General features: G+C 45.9%; 1 protein-coding gene across 1 annotated transcript; it reads right to left on the reverse strand.

The window, feature by feature from the left end:
* Nucleotides 1-10,656: 10,656 nt before the first annotated feature.
* Nucleotides 10,657-25,027, reverse strand: scara3 (scavenger receptor class A, member 3). The gene is made up of 7 exons (XM_062551238.1): nucleotides 24,504-25,027; nucleotides 17,897-17,932; nucleotides 17,599-17,643; nucleotides 16,799-16,918; nucleotides 14,716-14,796; nucleotides 12,418-13,461; nucleotides 10,657-12,035 (listed from the first exon to the last, which is right to left on the reverse strand). The coding sequence occupies exons 1-7, from the start codon at nucleotides 24,508-24,510 to the stop codon at nucleotides 11,599-11,601; spliced, it is 1,770 nt and encodes a 589-aa protein (XP_062407222.1). The 5' UTR covers nucleotides 24,511-25,027; the 3' UTR covers nucleotides 10,657-11,598.
* Nucleotides 25,028-25,521: the final 494 nt, after the last annotated feature.

A 25,521-nucleotide genomic window follows, 5' to 3' on the forward strand; every position in this document is an offset into this window, starting at 1 on the left:
TGGGGAGAAGATGTGGCAGTCCTTCATGCAAAAGCCAATTATTTATCATGGATTACTTCATGCTGGAGACATGGCTTAAAATATCTTCGGAACAGAGTTCGTAACAGCTGACATGGCTCTTTGACTTCTTGTTCCCTGGGTGCATGTTCAGAACAAATGGGTTCTTACCGGATCATTGACACTCAAAGGCTTTGGCTCTGGGGCAAACGCTGTCAGAAGTGAATGGCTAATTTGCTAGCATTCACATCTATCAGATGGCTATAGCTGTTTTCCCTACTGGTCCTTGAGCCAGTCACTGCTTCTTGTTTTCCTGCAGAGTCATGGACACTCCAATGAACCGTGATGAGACTGGGCCAATCAAAATATGTAAGACGAGCTAGATCCTGCCAAACATGAAGATGCACTCAGTGTTTTTAATCTTGCTAAGTTTTCTTGCTAACTGCTATGCTTATTTAACAGTGTTCCAGACAATAACAATGCAATTTCTAAGGATATGATATTGACCATATACTGCTAAGTCCACAGCTATTATGAAAACGGTAGTATTCTGCTTCATTTATTAAACAATTCTCATATACTATCACAGAGACATTATTCTCCATTATCACTTTGGTTTTGTATATCTGTCCAGGGTATCTTGGCATCTTAACATGCTCCAGCTGCGTACCATCCTACCCCAGACTAACACAATCTGCATTGCAGATCCTGTTTCTGAAAGCTGAAACATGTGAGCTACAATAAGCCGTCATGTTTTTGCAGGATGTGGGGTTGCATTTAGGGCCATAAATCTCTTTCCCTGGAAAAATCGAAGAGATATTTTGGACATTTTCAGGGCCTTCATGCAAACGTTTGATGTGAAAACGCCCCCACAGTAACAGTCCTCTTTGGTGTTGTGTACCCAGCTCCATTACAGTGAGTCATGACTTTTCCTCCACCAGGTGTGCAAAACAAGGAAGTGAATGAAAGCGGTATTTCATGCCATGCCAGCCGAGTTGGCATTCTCCCCCTTTCTCGCTCTCTCTGTTTCTCTCGGAGGCTTACGGGTTTGGCTTCTCGCATTTGTTTTGAGTGCTTTTAACCAGAGCATATGTCCCCTTATTTCTCCCCTTCTCCCTTTCTTTCTCACACAAACACACCCCTATTTTCTTTCTCTCTTGTCCTGTCCTCTGTCTGGTTCCAAAGGACATTTTGGGGTGTTTTTACGAAAACCCTCAAACTCAAACAACAATAATAATATGGAGTTACCACCACCCGTAATAGTCCCTGCGTAAAAGCCACAGCTGTCTTAACAAGTCCTGACCCCCTTCTCTCTCTCTCGATCTCTCTCTTTCTCCTCATTCTCTCTATCTCCTTCATTCCCTCACTCTCTCTCTCTCCCCCTCATTCCCTCACTCTATTGCTCTCTTTCTCCTCACTCTCTCTCTATCTCCTTCATTCCCTCACTCTCTCTCTCTCCCCCTCATTCCCTCACTCTATCGCTCTCTCTTTCTCCTCACTCTCTCTCTATCTCTCTCTATCTCCCTCATTCCCCCTCTCTCTCTCTCTGCTTCACGTCCTGGTCTTTAGCATCTGGACCCGCTTAGCTGCAACTTGCCAGTCATGTCCTGTCCCTCCCCCAGGGCTTCTCGCAGGCAAACCGCAGATGATGAACTCAGCAGAAAGGGCCGGGAAGCAGAGAGGCAGCAGCAGCAGCAGCAGCAGCAGTGGGCCCTCCGCTCTGCTCTCCTCCGCTCCTCTCCCCTCGGCCCGACCCAACGCTCCCATTCCTGCCTGATTGCCATGGGAGGGCCCCGCCAGAGGGGCTCCCACGGCAGCAGCAGCAGCAGCAGCAGAGAGCCGACCCAAAGCTGGAGCCTTGTGGTAACATTACCTGAAGCCGTGGGAGCGATGGGCAGAAGATATGGTGAAAATTAGTATGTGTGCGTGTGTATACTGTACATGTGTAAATGGAGTCAGATAAATGCCGCGTACAGTATGGTTACATGATTTGATTGGCAGTTGGACAAAGATTGCCGCTGACTGAGGGGATGCATTTGGCCCGGATTGCCATGTTTGTTGTTTTAAAGTCAGCCTTGGGTGTGCCAAAGAAGTGTGTCATGTTCTTGTCCTCTCTCCTTGTTATTGTTCTTGCTTTCCTCTTTCTTTCTTTTACACAACCACTCATCTATCTACTCTGGCATTAAGGATAGGCCTACATGTTTGTGTGTCTGCTTTTGTGTTTTCTTAAGAGTTTTTTTCTTCCACTCTATTTGTCATGCCAAGAGGAGGACTAAATACTTTGCTGTGCTAATGCACGGCATATCTAAAGCATTCTGACATAACATAGTGAAAGCGAACGCATGCACGGACCATTCCACAACCCCCCTAAAACCAGGTTACATAACCTGCAATGTGTGTCTAATTGCACATTGGAAATGTATATCCCCTTTAATGTCAGTATCTGTTAAGCATCTGTCAACATTAATCCATACATTTGGCAGTCCACATGCCCCCTTAGATGCTCTCAGCTACTAGTTTGCTGATATTGAGAACAAAAATACAGCTTTAATACTCCTTATCTGTTCTCATGTTACGGTCGAATGTTTTTTTGCAGAGAGATGGACGCTGTCCAGAAGAATTCCATTGCCTTTTTTTGGCTTTTGAATGTATGTCGTTACTGAACAAACGGGGCTTTAAGCAAATGCGCCACAGATTTATGCGCTAGCTCTGGCCTGGTTTCTGCATACCTTTCAAAAGCAGCCTATTTTGGAGGCAGCTTCCCGTTTCCAAGCTGTCTGCGAAGATAATGAATGACTCAAAAGTAGTCAAGGATTGTCCCAGGGAATGTGTCTGCTCAGTGAAAAATTGTGAAACCGACGCCTATCAATCAGAAGAATGTGAACCATTTATTTGCTGTGTTGAGCTACCAAAGAATATTGAATGAATGAGCACCCCTTAAAACTTTCCATCCGCAAACATTGTCCAGTTATCACAGTTTGATCTCTGCTTAAATGATAATGATTTCGTGCAGCATTCTGGCAGAGAACAAAGTCCTCATTCATGCGAAATGGGTCAGCTATCTGATTTGTCCACGAAACAAAGTTCCAGATCAAGGGATGGCAAATCTAAATCACAAACGCTGTCTGTGACACCCTGCCTGGTCTGGTTTGCTTGTCCGGGGGGAGAGGTCCCCACCGACTCATTTCGAGCTCTTTAATTTATGCTGATACCGAAAGGAAGGGCACTCACGAAAATAATGGACTTTGTGGAAAGTGGGGGTAAGCATTGATGTGGTCCAAAGAAAACATATACTGCTCCTCTGCGACATAAGGGCAGGAACAGGACCTGTCCAAGCAAAAGACACTTCAAAGCTGGCGGGCCTGGTCCGAGGGCAGCTGCGTTGCGCTCCGCAAACCCGAGGAGAAAATGAGAGACCCCCACGTGGGAGACCACCTGTGTGGATGAAACCGCTGTCGCCGCGGAGGTTCGCCCGCGGCGGATGAAAATGACCACGCACGTTCCTCTTCTGATCTTCAGGCTTGTGGGGGGAAACCTTGCCGCCTTTGTGGACAAAATGAACGTGGGCTATGGAATGGCATAATGACAGTAATACATAACAGACTTGTAAGCACATTGTGTTGGGAATGGTATTACTCTTCCACTTCTAAGCAGTTTCTTCTGCATGAATTTATGCTTTTTTTTGGTCGACAAAGTCAGTAATGGTTCGGATTATGCCAAAGCAGGCTCGGGCTGTACAGACAATTATGTTGACCTCTTCAAGACTCTTTTAGTTTGACAACTTGGCTTCACCTTTGATCATGTTTATGTCTGGGAGGTTGATGTGAGCTGCCAGCATTTCCACCGCAGGGGGCAGTTCCAAAGACTCCAATCAACACAAAACAAAACAAGGGATAGTAAAATCAGACAAGATGTTGCAACGTGACCTGACGAGTTATTTCCTGCAAAAACATAAGTATCTATGTGCAAAAGACCCAAGAGGGTTGACTATGTGGTGGTTTTCTTTGCTTTGCATCGTGCATTATGTGTTTTTCTTAATATACAACTTGAGATGAGTCCATATAACAACTCCTGGTAGTCTTTGACAGATGACTCCGTTGGATATCTCCTGTGGAGTGTGTGGCCTAAGACAGCTGAAAAACAAAATTCTTTACAGTTTAACATGAATTCCATGTGTTTCTTCGGAGCTATTTTTTGCGCTCCAAATATTTCTTAACCAGTGAAAGCGAGCATTGCAAAATGTCCCAAAGGCATGTTAATTGCTGTTGAATTGGCAACAAGCTGCAGCCTTGCAGAAGAAGAGGTATACGGAAAACATGATGGATGAAGAGCTCCGCCTTCACCAGTGTTGCCAATCGCCATAAATTGATCACACTTTGGTCTGAAAGCTCATCTCTGCTTTCTGGTTTTGGCGAAGGGAGACACACAGTCTGTTGAAAAGGAGTATGATTTTCATGCAGTCTTTTACATCAACATTTCGCAATGCTCTCCGTCTATATTAGGACTCTGAAACCACAAATGACTTTGTGACTCGGGGGAGTAACTCACTTGTCAATGCATCGTGATGGAGAAATCAGTCCGAGAACGGCAGAAACCGAAATGTAAGATTGATGACTTTCTGAATGGACACAGACCACCATCAGAGGTTGTGTGACTAGCTGGGAGGCACCCCAACTTATGTAGTAGCCTTAGCTGTCTTTCTTGATGGACTGTCTAATAGAGCTCACCTTTCACCCCTAAAGTGGGGTGAGTGTGCAATTTTGGTTGCTTAACTGCCCGTAGTGTGTGGGTCTAGAGTTTAATGTGTGTGAGTGTTTTCTTCGGTTTTAAATGTTGCGTCAGTTTAAACATATCCTGCTTGTCTGGCATTGACTTTGGCCTTCATGAATCTAGACACAACATGATGAAGTAGCGTTGTGGGGTTTTGGTCTACAACTAGCCAACTATACCAACCTAAAAACCGTGCATAAACCACAAATAACAAAAAACATCATTTTGACAATATCAATCAAATTCAAACAGGGGTGTAAGTTTACCCACTTACAGATGCTCAATGCATGTTTGAGGTTAAAGGAAAATAAGTTCACTATGGTTAGGAATCTGTCAATGTCAAAAGTCTTATAGACCAGAATATAGCTTATAGACATCAGTGGAGCAGATTTCTAGCTTTGGCATTAATTTAGACACTTGTCAGTGCAGTGACCTTGCAGCTTGTCAGGCAGTCAGAGTGTGTCTATGTGTGTGTGTGTGTGTGTGTGTGTGTGTGTGTGTGTGTTGTAGCTAGCCAGAAATGGAGCGGAGCTGAGGTTCAACTTGGGGAGCCAAACGGAAATAGTGTTTACACAGTGTGATATACAATAATAATCTCCCAGACACCTGAGGCACTTCTCTGCGCTATGTATTTGAACAGCTGTGTGCTTACCTAGGTACCGGGCCACGGTGTTGAGGTACTGCTCTGGGTAATGTTCCCTGACTTTGGTCCCCTTGTCATGGGACTGGAACCAGACGTGGTGGGGTAATTCAGGAATCAACCTGTAACGTCTTTCCAAGGTTTAAGTGATGTCATTATTTCTATAAGCAAGCTGGTCCAGTCCGTCGACTGATGAGGTAAAAAAATGCTGACGTCAGTTTTAGATGTATAAGGAGCTCATGGTTACCTGGCTTAAGAGAACCAGAACTTTAACTCTAAATGAGTCTTTCAAATGCAGTTTCTCTAAAGTAAAGGTACATTTGGCTCATGATTGCCTGGCAGAAGGGAAACTGAACTTGAAGAGCTCTGCAAATACAGTTTATGTAAAGTACTGCAGAGAGATACTTTCAAAACTCATAGATGACCTTGTTTGTTAGAAGAGAAGGTTGGTTTTATGGGTGGCCATGTGTTTGTGTAGGAGAATACCTTCTAGGTGGCCAATTTGAACATTGAACATTGAATATGACAAAACAGCTTTAGTTGTTGCCTAAAGGGATGACCTTGGGTTCGCATCCATAGCCGCTCTGCTAAAAACAGTTGTGTGCTGAAGACATTATCCAGGGTTATGATGCGTTTAAACACAATCCAGATGTGTGAGAACAGAAAAGGAAAAATAAGATTGTCATTTTTGGTCACTCAAGTGCATTTTTCATCCCCAAAATGTGTCTCCTTTTGTTTTTCTCCACATTCGTGCCACGCTCCATTAATTTGCCTTAATAAGAGCCATCCCTCATTGAAATGTGTCCAGTGAGTGACATTTGTCTCCTTTCATAGTGGTTCTCTCGAGCCAAAGATCGCGGAGGGATAAAAGACTCAAGTTTCACTAGCTGGCCGTGGACATCAGGAGTCATGCAATTAGATGTCATCTGCTCCCCCCATTTTCATTATCCTCCGATGCTGGCAAATGCAGGCGTTCAAGAATGTTGTAACGTGACACAAGCCTTCTGAGGTAATAGAACTTTCTGGACACTCAAGGAGAGGGGCAGGAAGAGACAGGCACGGAAAATGAATGCAGTCGTGAACGTCTCGGCTAATATAAATATTCACTGTATGTAAACAAGCCATCCTCAGGTTTGTACATGTTCACAATGGTGATGTGGCCATAATGTAGCGTACATGGTGGTGTGGTTAGAGCTTATGATTACAATGTATATTCCAACAGCAGTAAGACCCAGCATGCGACTGACGCTAACACCAGTACTGTATCCAGGGCGTTAATCACCTCTTTGTGTCTATTTCTGGGGAGTCGTTTAAAAAATGTAAACACAGGGGGGTGAAAAAGCTCTTTACCTTTGCTCTGGCAGATGTTTCATTAGGTGCATGACCAGGAAAAGAATATGTGCGAAAGATATTCCACCAGGGGTGAAAAAACTCCACGTTGGCGGGGTTCTGAGTCTTAACATCTGGCTTCGTTGACTCTGGCAGCCATTGTGTTTTCCATGAGGGGCAAAAACTCACAACGCCCTCTTACTTTGGGATATCTTGTTTAAAAGTCTAATCAGAAATATGTTTTTTTCAATAACAACATTTAGAGAACCTTCCAAAAGACAATTAGTATACCGACTTCATGTTGGTGTCTATTGGTGATCATTTTCATTGGATTGTATTTTTCAGGCCTACATCCTTCACTTGACATGGCTTTATTTGATTTCCCTGCCGACATTCACTTTGGGCACCGTATGTTGCTACCATATGTAGTATTGAAGTTATTGCTTTATATGGACTGCTTTTGAAATGCTCCTCACATCTGTTCTCTTGTTCTGACAGCAGGTTGAACTCAACTCCTCACCCCAGGATACAGTTTAAGTTCAAACATCTCCCAGACCCAGACGCAAAACTATTCACATGAGCTGACAACACAGACCAAAATCTGGACTCCATAAAAGCATCTTTTATCACAACAACATAGAAGCTAGTGATATAATGGATTTGGGCTGAGGTCCTCAACAGGATCTCAACCTGCATAGTCATTAGAATTGGCAGCTCTGTAAACTTCGTCACAACAAACTTCCATTTGCACGACGACAAGACCTTTCCCAGCCAGTGAAACAGCGTAAGCTCTCTACCCATCAATTAAACAGCCCCTCAGTACTGATGCTGACCCACGCCTGAGGTCACTGTGTTTGCCTTGGCAGGGGAGCCGCTTACACACACAACACTGGGCAGTGCTGCAGTCTGGCCCAGAGGCTGATGGATTGGACAGAGTGGATGGATGGAGGAGACTCGTGGAGAGCGCAGGTGGAGCCAGCGCGACCTGAGACCAGAGTGTGACTTGTTTCCAGAGTGGTGGCGTGGGCCTGCATGTGATCCTGACCTCCGGCTGCCGACACACGGGGGACTATTTTTTTGTTTTTCTTTTTTCCTTCTGCCCCACCGCCCGCCCTCCTTTTCTTTTCCTGAGCCCAGTGCAGAGTGCAGCCACGATAACAAGGACAAGCAGGGCCAGAGCCGTAAGCCCAGAACACATCCCTAATACTCTATACGCTGTTTGTTTGTCAAGCCTGACAACTGAATATGGACATTAATCATAGATGCTGTTTGTCAGGTTCGAAAGCTGAATATGGATATTATTCTATATGCTGTCTGTTTGTCAGACTTGGAAGCTGGAGGAACTCCTGCCTGGAAACCTGAATATGGATATTATTCCATGTGCTCCATGGCCTCCTCACCAGGGAGTCAGAGAGCGAGTGAGAGAGTAGGCCTACACTTGTCCACTTTCAGTACTGCACGGCACTTAGTTCAATAGATACGCATATTTAAGGCTACTGCCAGGATTGTGAATTGGGGGGCGGGTGGGAGCGAGTGGTTGTGGGGGCTTGAATAATTAGAGGTCTACGTGGGCCAACTATGCCAGGGCCGATTTTTTGTCCCAGTCCAGCCCTGGTGGAGATCATAACGCAGGAAATCTAATTCAGCGCCTGCCAGAGTTCAGCAGGTATTGAAGATTAGGTCCAGAGTTATTTATTGGCAGCGTGTAGCTATTTCATGGGTCTATCTCCAATAATGTGTTGGGAGTTACTGGCACCATAGCTATTGTTGTTCAGTAATTCAAAATGGCACAGACATAGTTTTTTGAAAATTCTCCAATGACCTTCGGTTCTCCACATATAATGTCAACCCTCAACAGTTCTATTTGGAACTCTCAGGTTATGAATAATTGCAATAGTTCTAGATATCAACATGTCCACTTCTTCTCTCAGCAGAAACTGTAAAATGAGCCGTCAACATTTCTTCCATGGAGCATTTTTTTTCCTCAGGGGCATGGGGCTTTATGCTGTTGTAGTGGAATGTATGGCAACTCAACAAGTGTGTATGTAGGCAGACTAAAGTACCACATCACAAGGATTTTCATTTAGGTCCTGATCAAACAGGTCTGAGGGGAGCTTGCCTACATGGGCCTCAGATGACGGATCATCACAGAAAGAGGAAAGCTGAAATAGAGATAGACATACTTTCTCGATTCTTGAATAAATATAGAATCATTATAATATAATAAATATATACTATATATATAATCGCCTCGGTCCACAAGAAAAACAGATTGGTAATGGCGTACTGTATGTTACAATGATAGATTAAATCTGTAGCATATATTTGTACTTTGGTGAGGTCCGTCTACACAGAAAAACGTGCAGATGTTAGGTATGTATCACAACATAAAAAGGAACATTGTGCATTTTTAGGGCTTCTGCTCAATCCAATTAAAAGTCACATTAGGGTGTCCAACAGACGCTCAATACATCACAATAAATGTGGTATTTCGTGTTCCTTGTATTCCACAACACTATTATTACTTCGCCATGCTTTAAAAGCACCAACATAAAGTTGCTGGTATTCATTGTAAAACTTCAAAAACATCTTGTCTGCATGTCCCATTCAAACGCAGGCCTGGCACAACATCCATCACAGCCAGCCTCTGAGCTGTGGATGTTGGGCTCCACGTACGTAGACTGTTATTAGTGAAGTCTTGGACCGCGACCATGCTGTTTGTAATGGCCCATCGCACTACCCCCCCCCCCCCCCCCATGTTGCACTGTAGCTGTGATGGTGATTTAGTGGCACACATCTGGCAAAGGTTTGAGAAGCTGCAAGAGGTCAGATATCTCACGGCAGTTTGTGTGCCACATGTGGTGGCTGTAAAGAAAGGGAAGCCATGCCTTCACTTTGTGTGTGTGTGTGTGTGTGTGTGTGTGTGTGTGTGTGTGTGCGCGCGTGCGCGCGTGCGTGCGTGCGTGTGCGTTTAACGGGGTGTCTTTAGACAGCCCGGCATGGACGTTGGACGCACATTCTCTAATTTCACATGGAAGGGAGCTTTACACCCTCGCTAAGAACACTCCACATCCTCTACGTCTGAGTTGACCTGCTTTATTCTTTATGGCTTTTTCACCCAGCAAACGATGTGCCGCGTAGGCTGGGAAATGCATGAAATTCCTCTCAACACCCATCTGACCGCAAATATGTGGGATTTACACAGGCCTTTACGGGCCATTTTTTTGGTGTGAAGTGCGCGTCCCCTTAGATCTTCTCATGCCTGGCACCTGGTTCAGAGTGGATGGTTGCCAGCAGCAGGCTGGCCGAATACAGGCATACTGAAAAGAAGCAGCAGTGTAACAAATTCACAGCGAATAACACCAGCTCTGCTGTCTAACACTCATGTAACAATGGAGATAGAAAGCCTTGTAAACTGATGTCTGAATGAAAAAGTCGCTTTCAATTTTCACCTCTCTGAAAACACCGTTGTGGAGCTGCGTGTGTTTTCTTATTTGTTCGTTCCTCCGGGATCTTGGACTTAGTTAAGTCGCTGGGATGAAATTACGTGGAATATTCCAAAGAACAGCCCTCCTTGAGGCCAATCGTGATCTGGTTGCAGCTGACACTGGGAGTGATGTGGTCTTCTTCTGGCTCTAGCTCTGAATAGCCCTACGGGAGAAAGGTCTGGAGAGCAAGTAACACAAATTGGATTGAACATGTAAGATGCGATCTAACATGGAACCTGGTCCAAATAGTTGAGCTTTTACTGTGACTTGGAACCTGCATTTCTTCAGGGTCCTTGCAACCTCTATATGTCATAAGTGAGTGCTAACCCTCCAAAGAATATGGCTGTAATGATAGAAGGACAGAGGAAAGTTTCAAATAAAAACTGAACACCTATTTTGTTTTTAAAATAAACAATTTAGCAATTTGAGTAATCTTTTTTTATTATTTGCAATTGCACTGCAATAAAAACTTGGAATAAATTTCATCATAAATCATAGATTATGTGCAAGGAGAGTATAAGGAAAATAACAACATCTCAAAAACAATGTTGAATATAGATTGTCAGTAAATATGTTTTTTAAAAACATATGCTTTTTTAGTACACTGTACATGAGACAGAGTTACTGTCACCTCAGAGAGCATTTCAGCATTGTAAAGAGAGCCTACTAAATCAGGTAGTACCTCGTGTTGGCAAATATCTCTGTCTGTTGTCTTACTGTTTATTGGTTTCAGCCATCAAACTTAAGAGTCCAATTTTGTGCCACACTTTCAGACTTTTCTCAGGTCTTCTGTAACAAAAGTGATTCAACATATTCTGTAGAGGGAGATCTACTGTCATCACGGCACATTCTGGTTTTGTGTTGTTCCTTTAAAACCTGTTACTGATTCAGAGTACCCGCTCTGAACCACAGTTAGCTCAGAAAGCAAATACAAACAGGAGTACAACATTATACATCAAAAGCATTAAAGTGCCATCAAAATTGAAACAAAAAAATTCTGGCTTGTAAACTCAACAGAGCGCCCCCCTCATGAGTGTACTGTGGTATCAACAAGCCACGCAGCAATAAACACTCGATTGCTTCCACACTCCAGGACTTGGCAAATTAATCCCCACACTGTGAATTTCCAGCAAATTAAAATCAGGCCCTTGTGGCTGGAGAGATGTCTCCTGCTTCCCAAACGAACCATTCAGGGGAGTGATTTTGAGAGTTTTTGAGGCTCAGAAGTATACGATCCCATCCCAAGTCAAATGTGGATTCTTCAATGATCCACATGGAGTAATTAAAAACAAGTACACATTCTTTCTTTTTTTCAGTTGGCTGTCAGTGCGTCTCCACTCAGGATAAAGGGCATGATTTGCTGTAAGTAGCTGCTCAAGATGGGGTGGCAGGTATGCCCGCGGGTCCCGGTGTTCCTGGCGGGCCAGGTGGACCAACAGGACCAGGTTTTCCCCTTGGCCCAGGTATGCCATGCAGCCCAGGTAAGCCTGCTTGTCCTTGTATTCCCGGCGGACCTTTGGGACCGGGAATGCCGTCTTTCCCAAGCACTCCTATGTCGCCCTTCTGGCCCCTTTCCCCTCGTGGTCCAGGCTGCCCCAGAGATCCTTTGGCACCTTTGACCCCATTGTTTCCTCTCACCCCAGTGGGTCCGGGCTCACCTGGTGCCCCCTTGGGACCCGGAAAGCCTTTTGGTCCCAATGCTCCAGAGAGTCCAACTGGCCCATTTTCGCCTTTGTTTCCCACCCGGCCGATAGATCCTTTAGTGCCAGTTTCTCCTCGATTTCCCTTCGGGCCGGGTGGACCTGGAGCACCTGTGTGGATAGGTGGGAAACAAAAACGTGAGTAAACTCTATTCTGCTCTATTCTAGTAATTCTGATGGCAATTCTACATTTGTGTTTATGCTAAGTTTATGTAATGGTGATAAATGTCATTCTCTAGTAGTACACTGTCCACACTAGCCTCAATGATTACACAGCATTTCACACAATACATTTCATTCACATACCGAAGCCTACACCAACTGACTTTACCAAGTACAGTATATCAGAGAACTGAACCTGAGATTGAATGAAACGATCTTTGTACATTTATATGCAATATAATAACATCATCCACGTAATGCGTAATTTAGGCACAGGTTTGACACATTTTCTTAGAAATCACTCTAGCATTCTCTTTTTTTCCAGCCATACCTTTCAGGATGGTGAAGTTCTGAATGATCTGGCTGTGGTGGGTGTCCACCAGCTTCATCTCCTCCATCACCATGGAGAGGTTCCGCACGTCCATGTCTAGCCGCACGCTCATGAGCATGTACTGCGTCCGCAGCGTGTCCGCCAAGTGCAACAGCAGGAGCACCGTGTTGTTGAGGTTCTGCAGATCCTCGGTGTGGCTTCCGAGCCTCGTCTGACAGGAGGAGCTCTCGATGTGGATGTACTTGTACATGCTCTGCACGTGGCTGACGGTGGCATTGATGCTCGACGAGATGGTGTCGATCTCCATCTCGATGGCACCCATGCGGGCTTCCAACGTGCCAAAGCGCTCGCTGGTGCGGTTCTCGTAGTACCGCGAGTGGTACTGGTGATCGTGCATGTTCTCCTCGTGCTCGTCGATGAACGACGAGACGTTGTCCAGCTGCATCTGCAGGTTCATCACCTGCAGCGTCAGGTCGTGGACCATCTCCGAGCTCAGGCTGATGCGCTGGTGTGTGGCCGAGATGCCGCTCTGGACGCTGCGCACCGACTGCATGGTGGCGCTCGAGTTGGCCTTGAGCGAGCCCAGGATGCGGCTGTAGTTCTGCCACTCGGTCGTCATCTTCTGCAGCACCAGGGTGTCCTCGTCGGCCTTGCGTTGCAGCGCGTCGATCCACATCGCGCTCAAGCCCACTGTCGTGTTCACCGTCTGTACCGTCAGTTTGAGGTCGTACTGGTCCTGGAGCAGGGTCTTCATACCCTGGTCCGTCTCGTTCATCACCGCCTGCCAGCCGTTCACCTGGTTGAGGTACCCGGTGAGCGACTGGTTAATCCACTTCATGGTGACAGCATAGTTCTGGAGGTCCCTGAACATCCTGTTGTTGGACTGTGAGAGGGTACTCTGTGTCTTAGTGGCCTGCTGCAACATCTGCTCGTGGCCCAGGACCTGGCTTTGCATGTCCTCAAACTCCTTCTTCAGTTTGCTGACCTCCTCTCGAAAGTGTGCAAGGTTGAAGCATTCTGTGCAGTTGTTGGCTGCTCCAAGATCTGAGGATACAGAAGAGCGATGTTTTATTCAAGAGCAGTAGTGGGCATAAAAACACATTACACACTTCAAACTTTCATAGGTGACAGCAACATTATCATATTAGTTAGGCAGAGAGATGGCGCACACTCTGACTTGTAAGTAAAGTCTTTTAATAAAGCGTTAATGTTTCGCCCTTTATATCCTTCTTCAGATCGCATGCCATAAAGGCCGAAATGTTTTCACTTTATTAAAAAAAAATTTGACTTACAATTCGGAGTGTGCGGCATCTCTCTGCCTAACTAAGCTTTAAACCTAGTTGCCTGCACCTCGACTTTGGTGTGCGTTTACACCTCTTCCTCCAAAGCAGCATTATCATCTACCAGATTCAGCCACCACATGTCTCTAGCATGTGTCCATTCAGGGTGCGATGCACACACAACATAACTGGTGGGAAGAACAGCTTACTCCTTCAGAGCTTTCCTGTTTGGTTGTGTCTAGACTGTGTTAAAAGTTTAGTTTCTGATTACAGAGCTTGAAAGGCTGTTTTCATTGGTTTCAGTGATAGCCATCCAACCATAAAGAGACAGCAATCTGAAGAATTCTAAACAGTATCGCTGTCAGCATTTTTGAAAACTGTGGGCTCTACAGAGCCATTAGCCTTGGCTATAAAAGGAAATATTTTCTCTGGCTCTTTTGTTTAGTTGAACTAATTTACGAATGCTTGTATTCCCTTATCACAGTGTGGGTGTACAGTTTATTGTCATTGGTGCTCACTGAGAATTGAACACATAATCCCAGAAATGCACAAGCTATATGCATAACTAGTTCAGCTACTACACTCCTTCTGTCTAAAGTGACTTACATACAGTATGTCAACTATATTATAAGGGATCACATTGTCCCTGAAGCAACTTGGGGTTTAGAGCCTTGCATTGCTCAAGGGCACAACGGTGGAAGCCGGGAATTTAACTGACAACTTTCAGGCTACTACAGTACATGCTAGCCCAGCTTCTTAACCACTACACTATCAACGCCCGTGTCCTATGTGACATAGTCATAATATGACTGCTCTGAAATATGGATCTCTGAAGACCACAGCGTCCAGCATGCAACTATGAGACTCGCACTGTTCCATTCACTGTGGGATGCAAATGTTGCCTATATGTTCAGTGTTACACAGTCTCAGATGTGGGTCAGTTTTCCAATTTTTTTCAAAACCAGTTATGCTTGGTGTTTGCATACAACCCATTCTATAAAGAAAACATCAATCTCACCTTGTATACTCTGTGAAACTTTTGTTATCTTCTTTTCATAAAACGTTTCCTCCTCAGATAAGCTGTCAACTTTCCTGAACACTGTGGAGGTAAGACAAAAGGTAAGAAAAAATAATGCACTTATTGAGATGTTTGTTAATCGTTTTGATGTTGATTGATTCCTCCTTGGAGCAAAATCATTTCAAATGTACTGCATGTGAAACAATACAGTATGCGGCTACACACAGGCACACAGCTGTGGAATTCTCCCCTGAGGACGTGGTTCCGGTGAGTGCAACAGAGTTCCGGCACACTTTGACAAAGTCATTTCTGATTCGGGTCTTAAGGGATTAATACAACACATTCTGGAGCCAGGCTTCGTTTTTTTTTTTGCCTCATGCAAATGGTTCCAGATGTTCATGGTACCACCTGTAAGGCTGTGCTGTGAGTGACAAAGGAACTGAATTCAGTGCTGCTCACTGCTGATGCTGGCTGATGCATGATAGCTTTTGAGATTCGGGCCTGTCAGTTAACACACAGGCATATTATTGATCATGGTTTAATTATTTTTTTCTTTGAACCAAGTATGATAATACAATGCAATGTGGTGCTTGTTATGTGATCTGGTGATTGTTTATTATTATGTAACAAAACATTCATCTGGACTCCTGGGCCGATATGAAACAGATGTATGAAGCGATATGGAAATTGTCCATGTTGTTTTGAGGTTCTGTTTTTTTTCTCGCTTGGCCGCTGTGATACGAGGCCAACAGCGCTTTTGAGTTTCACAACTCGTAGTTTTTACGCTTCTTTGTTCTCGCTTTGCTTTCCACCACAGAGATGTGTCGTAAGCTGATATAAACTTTGATGTGACCCCCAGCTTGCTCATAAAAACACATACCGATCGTGGCAGGGGAGGCTGGGCTGGGATGTTAAAAGGTGGGGGAAGTGTGTGTGTGCGTGTCTGTCTGTGTGTGTGTGTGTGTGTGTGTGTGTGTGAGGAGGGGGTCATTCAGGCACTATGTGACTACAGTAGAGATTTACAGAACTAGTCATAACACACTGAGTGCCTGTGGCAAATAAACATCTGCATCCCAGGAGGACCTGTCAACTCACCTGATGCCTGGGAATCATGGGGCACACACACACACACACACACACACACACACACACACACACACATGCACACTCAGAAAACAAGCTCACTATAACCATCAAAACCCCCCATCTCTGTTGTAAAAGGCGAGTTGTGGAGCGTGTGGCTGATTCAAGCGTGACGAAGCGGGAGAGAGTTTGGATCAGAGGAGCGATGCCAAGGGAGGTGAAGCTTGACGCCTCGACCCAGGGTGCTGGCAGGCCTCACGTATACCCTGAATCTGGAATTAATCGTGTTTATTACCGCCTCCAAGCGGCCAAACCCGAGTGGGTGGTGTTACGGCCGTGCCCAAGGGAGCTCTGGTAGCGAGCATGCATTTATCGAATCACTGGAGGATCTGAGTTTAATCATATCAAGGCCAGATCAGACCCAGTTGAGATCAGGTTGATAGGAGCCTCTTGACAATCTAAAAATGACCTCAGCACCACTAATACATTTTTTTTTCTATGCAAGAATGATCCCGGGAATGAAGTAATTTTGGACCCACAAAGTAGGTCGACTGCATAAACCAGATTGTCCTCACAGGCAGAGATTGGCCTGAAAATGTGTGCTTTTCAAGTCAACTCATACACTGGGATTACCTTAAAGGGTTTGCACAGCTGTGAAATAATGGCTTTACCCACAACTATCGTGTCACCCGTGAAATAATGTGGTGATAGACAATGACAAAAAACAACAAATAGACTGAGAGAAAAAGCGAGGGAGGGAGAGAAAGAAGGATTAAATAAGAGCAGATACAGAGAGAACCCACACTCTTAGAAAAGTGCTATATAGAACCAAAAATGGTTCTACTGCATGCTTCATATGGCACCCCCCAAATGGTTATTTAAAGGAACCCCTAAGGGTTCTTTAAAGTCTGCATGGTTCTATAAAGCACCCCAAGAACCCTTTTTTAAAAGAGAATTGTTTTATGTCCATCTCTCCATCTCCTGCTGGGCCTGGACTCACCAAGGGAAGCCAGCACCGCCACAGCAATGATGAGGAACGCAAGGAAGCCGTAGAGCACCTTCACAGCCAGCTGGAGGGAGTGTGTTTGCTGGCACTTTACACAGCCACCCCGTGTCCTTCCTGTGAACACACACACACACACACACACACACACACACACACACACACTCTCTCTCTCAGAGATCTTGCTGACAATCCTCTGCAAAAAGGGCTAAACGTGGCGTAAAATACACATCCCAAAACTCGTGAGCTGTTTTGATTGAGCATGATTAACCGCTGAACTACTGGCCCAGCTAGGCCAAGCTCCGCGTGCCGCTCCCCTTCCAAAACGGGCCTCTCTTTCGGAGTTTACACCGGAGCCACGGCCAGCTCCGTTCAACCGGGCTCAGTATGGCTATTTGAAACAGATGTAAAACGCACGCACATAAACAAGAGTGTAATTGCAGATGTATGCGCGGCAGGCTAGCAGGCGACAAGCAGCAGCGCACAGAGACACACGTGCCAGCGACTCAATTGTGCCGTTTACGAATAAAACAAACACAATTTGGACAACTCCCAATTCTCAGCCCTATATCCATGTTTGTCATTCGAGACCGAAAATTACCGTCTTGCCCAAATACACTTGGCCTGGACTGTGTTCTACTTGATAAATAGCTTACAGACGACAACTCGTGGGGCCAGCCCAATTACTTATGATGCAACCCCCCTTCCCTACATAAATATCCCTTGCCTCTCAGAGTAAAACAAATGACTATAGTTGACTTAAAATAGCTGCACTACCCTCAAGGCTTTCCGCTTACCTCTGAAGGGAGGCATCTCCTCGTCCTCCCCGGTCAGATCCTCCTCTGCAAGAGAAGAATGAGTCACTATAATACTTTAATTGTTTCCAGGGTTATACCATCACTACTGCAATCTCCATACTAAATCCGCTTTAATTACAATCTCAGGTCCCCAAGAGAGGGAGTCTGTGCTTCCTGTGAGAGTTTAGCTGGGAGCGCATAGGTGTTGTCTTACTGATGTCACCACTCGGATATGGTTTATTAGGGATTAGTAAGTAGTTGAAGAGTGTGGGTGAAGGGGGCTGATGGTCTCCCATACCTTTGAAGAGTTGGTTCTCATAGCCACAATAGCTCTCTGGAAGAAAAAAAACACACAAAAAAGAGGGCGCAGTTTGAGATTTATATTCACAAATTAAGGTCAACAGTCTGAAACATAAGCCAGCATTGGGGCAGAACGAGGCACGAGCTTAGTTATTCTGGTTGTAAATCATTGCAAATACCACAAGGAACATATACCCCCCCCCCCCCCCCCCCCACTCCAGTACCGTACGTTCACCCTAAATGTGAGCTCTGCTCTAATTTGGGCGCATGAGGTCATATTTGGCATGCATGTTATATGAACACAATGATCCAAATTTTAGTTTGGGAGAGAAGTGTTTCCTCTGTGCTTGCATCTGTTTGTAAAACCAATATTTCACAGACTTCTTTGACAGAGAGAGAAAGAGAGAGAGAGAGAGAGAGAGAGAGAGAGAGAGAGAAGGGAAGAATGGGAACAAATGAGCTGTCAGATACTAAGGTCCCATGGCAACACAATATGAAACCCAAGAGCAGGAGACCTTTTTATGTGTGCACTGGGCTGGGCTGGGCTGTGCTGTGCTGTGCTGCGCTGGAGGCCTGCGTCGCCATGGTGTCAGTGCTGGAGTGCTCCCCACTCACTTGTGGTAGCTGCTGAGCCAGGGGGAATTATGGGAGAAGCCGAAGGGGGGGCTCTGAACCTTTTGGCTTCCAGCAAGGGAACTTTATTCCCACAAACACTGCATTCGGGAAGGTGAGGTACTTCAAAGGCCAACGTTTCAAGCATGAAGCGCATGAGACAGACCACAGCCCTCACTTTAGAAGTCTTACTACACTGTTATAACATATCACTATCACATTTGAAGATTTGAATGACTAATGTAACTTTATATGAAGATGATTTACTGTTGTTCACCTCCCTATGAAATAGCATCTTGCTCATGATGTCATTGATTATGTAATGGCATGTGTAGAGCATATTTGGCCTTATAATAAATAGAAAAGCTTTCAGTGAGTATGTGGTTGCTTTTAGTGCTGAATTCAGTGTCTATAAATAACTGTAGAAATGGCATTACTGCCAGAAATAAACATTTTAAAGCTTTTAAAATCTTAATCAAATTAAGCGGTACCCACAGCACTACCTCATAAACAGCGAGAAAACGAATAGTGCACCTTTCAGTGGCGTGGTAGAGATGTAAAGGGCAACACCCTGCTCTTGACGCCCAGCTGTAGCCACTGTGCGTGACTCTCTACGCAAGTCATTTCCCCCTCACTATTAAATTCAGCTGATGAGGCTGAAGACGACGCAAGAGTTTTCCAGACCTCTCATTCATCCACCTTGAGCACACTGGGGCTGCAAGCAGACCTGCCTCAGTGTGTGTGTGTGTGTGTGTGTGTGTGTGTGTGTGTGTGTGTGTGTGTGTATGTGTGTGGACAGACACTCTATTCAGTCTGAAAGAAAAAACAGCTAGACAGGTAAGTAGATGGCTGGATCTGAGAGAGACACTGCAGAGTGTAGGGTACTGGTCCAAAAACGTGCAAAAAAAAACCCCCGAGTTGTTCAAAAATCCTATCCCAGCAATATAAGGTGGCTTCAGGTCTTGGAATCCCTGTGTTTCCCATGCCACCGCCACACTCTCGACCCTCACAGGTGTCTCAACCCAAACTCTACAGTCCTGTGCCAAGGCTGGCCTGCACAGCCCTGAGTGAGCACTCCCGCGGCCCCCGCCAAGAGGGGGGGAAGAGTCGACCCTCTGGTCTGGCCATGTGCCCTGGTGTCTGAACACTGTCTGTCTTTCTCTCTCTCTCCCTCTCCCTCTCTATCTCCCTCTTCCTCTCCCTCTCCCCTTCTCTCTCTACCCCTCTCTCTCCCTCTCTCTCTCCCCTTCTCTCTCTCTCTCTGGTCTGTGTCTGCCAGAGCCCTGTGTTCAGCAGAACCGACCCGGCCCGGTGCGCACCAGTCAGTGTGTGCAGAGTGGCCCATTAGCGCAGCTGTTTTCCAGCGGTGGAAAAGTCCCGGGGTCAACAAAGTACAGTAAGAGTCATACTCCCACTATTTAACGTCAATCAACCGGATTTGTGGCAATCATTAGCGCTATTCTCCAGCCAAGGCGGTAGGTGTCATGAATGAGCCACGGTAACTAAAGGCTGTGAGAACCCTTCGCAGGCGTTAAAAACATAGCAACAGTTTGTGTACCCTCCAAATCTGAACCCCTGTTTTTTGGTGAAAAGTCAGGGCATACAGTCAATACTGTTTTTTGTTTTACTTTAAACTATTGTTCTTTTAAATGGTGATTTAATGCTTAATGTTATTGTTGCATTCAACAAAAGTGTCTGCCAATAAACACACAGACATAAACAGAAACGTAACCGATGATGCTTGGGTGGATATGATGCTTGTTTGGAAAGGAGCTGTAGCTTTGACGATCATTAAGGTTGTAAATATGTGGTCGCAGTGTTTGATGAGCGTGCAAAAATGTAAGAGGGTGTGGAAAAGGACAGAGGCAGACACTTTTAAAACGCTCCAAAAACATCCTGTGCCCTGACGAGTTTCAAGGTGTTTTGACTGCTTTCAAAAGCACTGGGAACGGGCAGTTTATGTGTTATGTAACAATATAACAACATGGAAGAAAGAACGTGAAGTCCATCTATAGCGGCACTGCTTGCTTCAGCTAAACTGTATACCCTCACAATAAACGACTTACTGACAATCTGGACCCAGCAACCGGTAAATATTTGAACATTCACGTCATAATTGCTACTAAGACTAAGACACAACTGAAAGTGAGATAGTGTTCTCTCATTAAGGACGAGGTTTAAAGTGATAGTCAAACTCTCTCTTGCAATGAGCGGTTTAAAACTACCAGGGTGTGTTATTATGACTGCAGAGGTCTCTGAAGAGGGCCAGGCCACCGGTCTCACCTGTCACTAAGGACTCCGCGGGGGCATGTTTCTTGTCTGTTGCTGGGTGTGTACAGTAATACTGGAGAGAGCGATACCCCCGATGGCATGGGGGGGATTACATTATTTCATTTGGAGGGCTACTCGAAGCAGAGGGAGGGGCCAACACAGCTCATTCGTCTCCTCCACCAGATGTTTCGACACCGGCAGACACCTATAAAAACACCCGGCCCTGGGCCCTGCTGAAACATTGTGGACACTGGGAAACATTAGGGGTTTTGCGATTTCATTACATAGTACCTTTCGGTTCTCTACTCAAAACAGTGAGTGATTGTAACTACATCCATATGAGAATAGCGAGCAGGTATGTAAATCGAAATACATGTCTTTGTATACATATGTGCCTAATTTGTGTATACTGTATGTACATCTGATCTCTCTCACTGGCATGACCAGTGGGTCTCCAGCCCTTTATCCATCACGTTTTCTGACTCTAATGAAAATGAAAACCTCATTTGCACACTCTTCGGTTCTGTGGTTTGGGCCCTAGTTTGACCTTGTAATTGCCATACAGTAGATGACCACAGAGAGATGGCAGGCCATATGCTGTTTCTGCTCCAAATACTGTACAACATGAGGGTGCAGCGGTTGGAAACTGGAGACAAATGGACAGCTGTGGTGGGTTTACAGGTGCTAAGTGAGTGGACATCTTATCTGCTGGGAGAAGAACATAGGACAGCACAGGAAATCCAAATGTTCAAAAGGCTGCTAATGAAGCCAGTTTCCCATCTATGGATTGAGTCTAGTCCTAGTCCTAGTCCTCAGAGAACTTCACTGACAATCTCTAGGGCTAGGTTTAAGAACTTCAATGACAATCTCTAGGGCTAGGTTTAATCCAGGAAACTGACCCTTACCCATATGGCCCTTTAAACCTAAAGTAATATCACTCATCCATGCTGATGTGGGTGACCATACGTCTGGATTTCAGGAGGACAATCAGTTTTTGAGCCCTTTGTCTGGACCTCTCTCGTGCATCCTCATTTTGCCCATTTTTTACCCGAAATGAGGACAAAAGGGCAAAAATGAGGATGCACGAGAGAGGTCCGGACAAAGGGTTCCAAAACCGGACTGTCCACCCGAAATCCGGACGTATGGTCACCCCGATGCTGATGTGGATAACTTGTACTGCATGTGCTGACTTACAGAATGTATAGTTGGGTATGTATTATAATAATCATTATCCATTACACATTCAACATCTTTCTCTTTTACTGTTTCAAAGTAGCCTTCATTTGCCTCAGTTGCTCTCGTGAGAGAGATGCGTGTAAAACTGGCGGGGTGTCAGAGAAGACAAGAGGAGGACAGAGGAGCTCAATCACTCCCACACACTCCTACTGTTGTGATGAACTCTGTGGAACATGGTGTAAGAACAAGACACCTCGCTCAGCACCCAGAGTCCACAAAAGTCTCATGACTTATTTGGCTCTGCCGGCCCTGACCCGGCTGACCCTCGCTGCGGTTTGTTTACAGTTGAGGGATTTGAAAGGTTTCCTCTTAATCTCTGTGTGTATTCCTCTGTTAGCCCTGCTTGACCGTGCACTGCCGCTGAAAACACCGGCCCTGCTGTCCAAAAACTACAGCTCAGCGCGTCACATGCGTTCTCTTTTAATGTCCAGTGATGAGACCGGGCCTGACGTATATGTTCTTCAAATGGTCTTGTTTTTTACCCCCAAAAGTATTTGTGTTCCTGTTGTGCATGTGTGTATGTCTGTGTGTGTGTGTGTGTGCCTGTGTGCATGTGTGCGTGTGTGCATGTGTGTGTGTGTGTTGTGTTGGGGAGTTTAAAAACAACTGACATGAAATCAGCCGGTTCCACTATAGTTTTGGCCCCTGTCGATCCAGCTCATTACGTTTGACATGAGGTTTTTGACACAAATTCCTGAAAACCCCCTAATTGAATGCAGACACGGGGAGCAAGGGGCCCTTCCAAACCTCCAATGCAGGCCTTCACCGCAGCTAATAAAGACAAGTGTCTCCTAAAGTTCTGGTCCACATTCAACTGATTCAGATGCAGTTTGAAAAGAATGCGTGGGATTTTCTCGTAAGACTTGAAGTGCATTCGAATGGACCTACTTGTGCCATATCAAAGTCATTTGCAGCGGCAGGACAATTTGTAGTTGTGCAGTGTGATGAGGGAACTCAATTATCCTCTGAAACAGTGAACTTGAATCTATTCCCCTGACTCCCCTCCTTCCCTCCCTCCCAGGGCTATAGTGGGGGCTAAATGTGAGTTTATCCATCTCTTATTAGAGTCTATCCACCTCTCAAAAGAGTTTATTCACCATTTGCAACTTTTTAACCTCCACCGACATCAAACATTTTCTGAATGCCTTTTTAAAACATTTCCGATACCACATGGCGCAATCCACCTTACCATCACTGAATGTTCATAGTTTACACGCCTCTTATTTTACCACTACACCCCTACTTCCTCCCACCCGTATCCCTAACCAATTCTCCTGAAGCAAATTTTTCTCGACTTGTTTATAAGCACTCGCACATGTCCTCAAATTCCTGAAAACAAATAGGGCACTCGGTTCGTTTCCACTTGACGAGCCAGCGAACAATTCGCTCCAAATTAATTGCAACAATAGGAACATCCCGCTTTCCCGACAAGCAGCGGCATCCTGTTTATATACAATGTGTTTGGTGTGCGACACGCACTCGTCTGATCAAAGTCTCCTCTAAGGGTGGCTTCATGCGATGTCCCAGCGTCCAAGAATGATGGATTTGAGGGATAAATGAGTTCCAGTTTTCTTTTTCTCTCTCTTCTTTTCTTCTCCTTCTCTCTTTCCCGGCAGTCAGCATGCATCAGTTACACACACCTGCTGCCCCCCCGCCCCCACCTCCCCACCCTCCCCACCCTCCTGTCCCACAACCCTCTGTCTCTCTTCATTCTGTGCCACACGAGGAATGCATTAGTGTCTACGTTTTATGGATCAGCTGTACACACCAGAGCAGGGAGATAAGAGACCTCCTACCTGTCAACACACGGCACATTAATCCGCTCAAACATCATACAACCACTTCAGCCCCCTTATGTTTGCAGCTTGACTATCCTCCCTTAACCCCCCCCCCCCCCCCCCCCCCCCCCCCACACACACACACACACACAAACACACACACACCAGTTTGCTATCTGTTCACTGCTTTCCCAGGGTCCAGGGGAGAGTCAAGGTTCTTGTTTCACGCGGTGTTGACTGAGGCGAGTGTTTTTCCGTGTTATGCTTCTGAGGCTGCGGCGCACACTGAGATCCCTTTAGGAAACCCCCGTGGGCAAACGAAACCGTGTCTGATGTGAACTGTAATATGTCCCCACACTTAAGCAGACACACACACACACAAACACACACACACACACACACACACACACACACACACACACACACACACACACACACACACACACTCTCTCTCCCTCTCTCTCTACTCCTGTTCAAAGCCAGGGCGAGAGGATGTCTTGCATCCAAGAACAACAAACCGATCTCTTTTCCCCGAGACCTTGAGAGGCGCGGCCCTCTGCCATAAGCCGAGCTGTCTGCACATTTGTGCCCCCAAACATCCACCGTGCCTTCCCCCTGCTGCTCTGCTCTTCGCCTCCACAGCCACAAGGTCCAAAAGCCCACTCAAAAGCCAGGAAACAGGGGAGGGGGAAGAGAAAAGCATCCTACCTTTCATGATGTCTCCTCAGCCTGTCCTCAGCGCAGAGGGTACCTGTGCAGCTGCTGCCCCGGGCAGTGGATGCTCCCGTGGGTGGTGTAAGTCCCTTAAAGTCCCTCTGAGGCAGAAGTGGACAGCCGTGGGATTCCCGTTTGACCGTCAAGAAGTGCACCGTGCACAAGCCTCCGCAAGCATCAGTGGAGGAATGATCTCAGGAATGCTGGAAACCTGGCGGACCAGTCTGATGTTAGTCTTTAGGGATGACCACTGCTGTGAAAAAAAGAAAACAACAAAAAGCCCCACACCTCCGGACGACTTTCAAAAGGTCTTCACGTTCATCTTTTTCCCGGGGGGTGTGTGAAGGAAGACGGAGGAGGAAACAGAGGAGGCTACATGGCTCGCAAAGTGTGCCTGAAGCTCTCCCTCTCTGACATGCTGTCTTTCTGCCGCGGCCCCGGAGAGAAACTAATACCTTGGACAGTAACCATGCGCAGCTTGGAGCAACATGACATGAGTGCGAGCGGTTTTGTGTGTGAGAAGAGAGAGAAGGGGAGTGAGTGGGAGAGGGAGGGAGAGAGAGAGAGGGAGAGAGAGAAAGAGGGAGGGTGGGATCCAGAGCAAGTGCTGAAGGGCGGGAGAGAGCGGGTGCATATGTTTTAAGCGAGGCTAAAGTAGTCCCACAGACCTAATTGCTAACAAATGTCCCAACATGGAGAGACGATCACCTTCACCTCCCAAGGCCCTCTGCAATTTCAAATGTAATGTTTAGCCCCTTCTCTCTCTTATGTAAGAGTGGGATGTGTTCTGTGGCTTTGATCTCTGACCAGCCCTCTTTAACTTGGACCTACACTACTAATAATGGACATCCTGTGGATCAGAGAGACAGGAATGTAGGATGGTCAAGCTTGCAGAGGGAAAGTGGTCAGTCTGAGGGCAGTGGTCATTTGTATGCACCGTGTCCCACAAAGAATGGTAAGCGTGGCGCTTGATTACACTTTTGGCAACACACGCGAGTGGTGTCTTATCTCC

The sequence above is a fragment of the Sardina pilchardus genome, chromosome 12, assembly GCF_963854185.1.
Source record: "Sardina pilchardus chromosome 12, fSarPil1.1, whole genome shotgun sequence".
NCBI lineage: Eukaryota > Metazoa > Chordata > Actinopteri > Clupeiformes > Clupeidae > Sardina > Sardina pilchardus.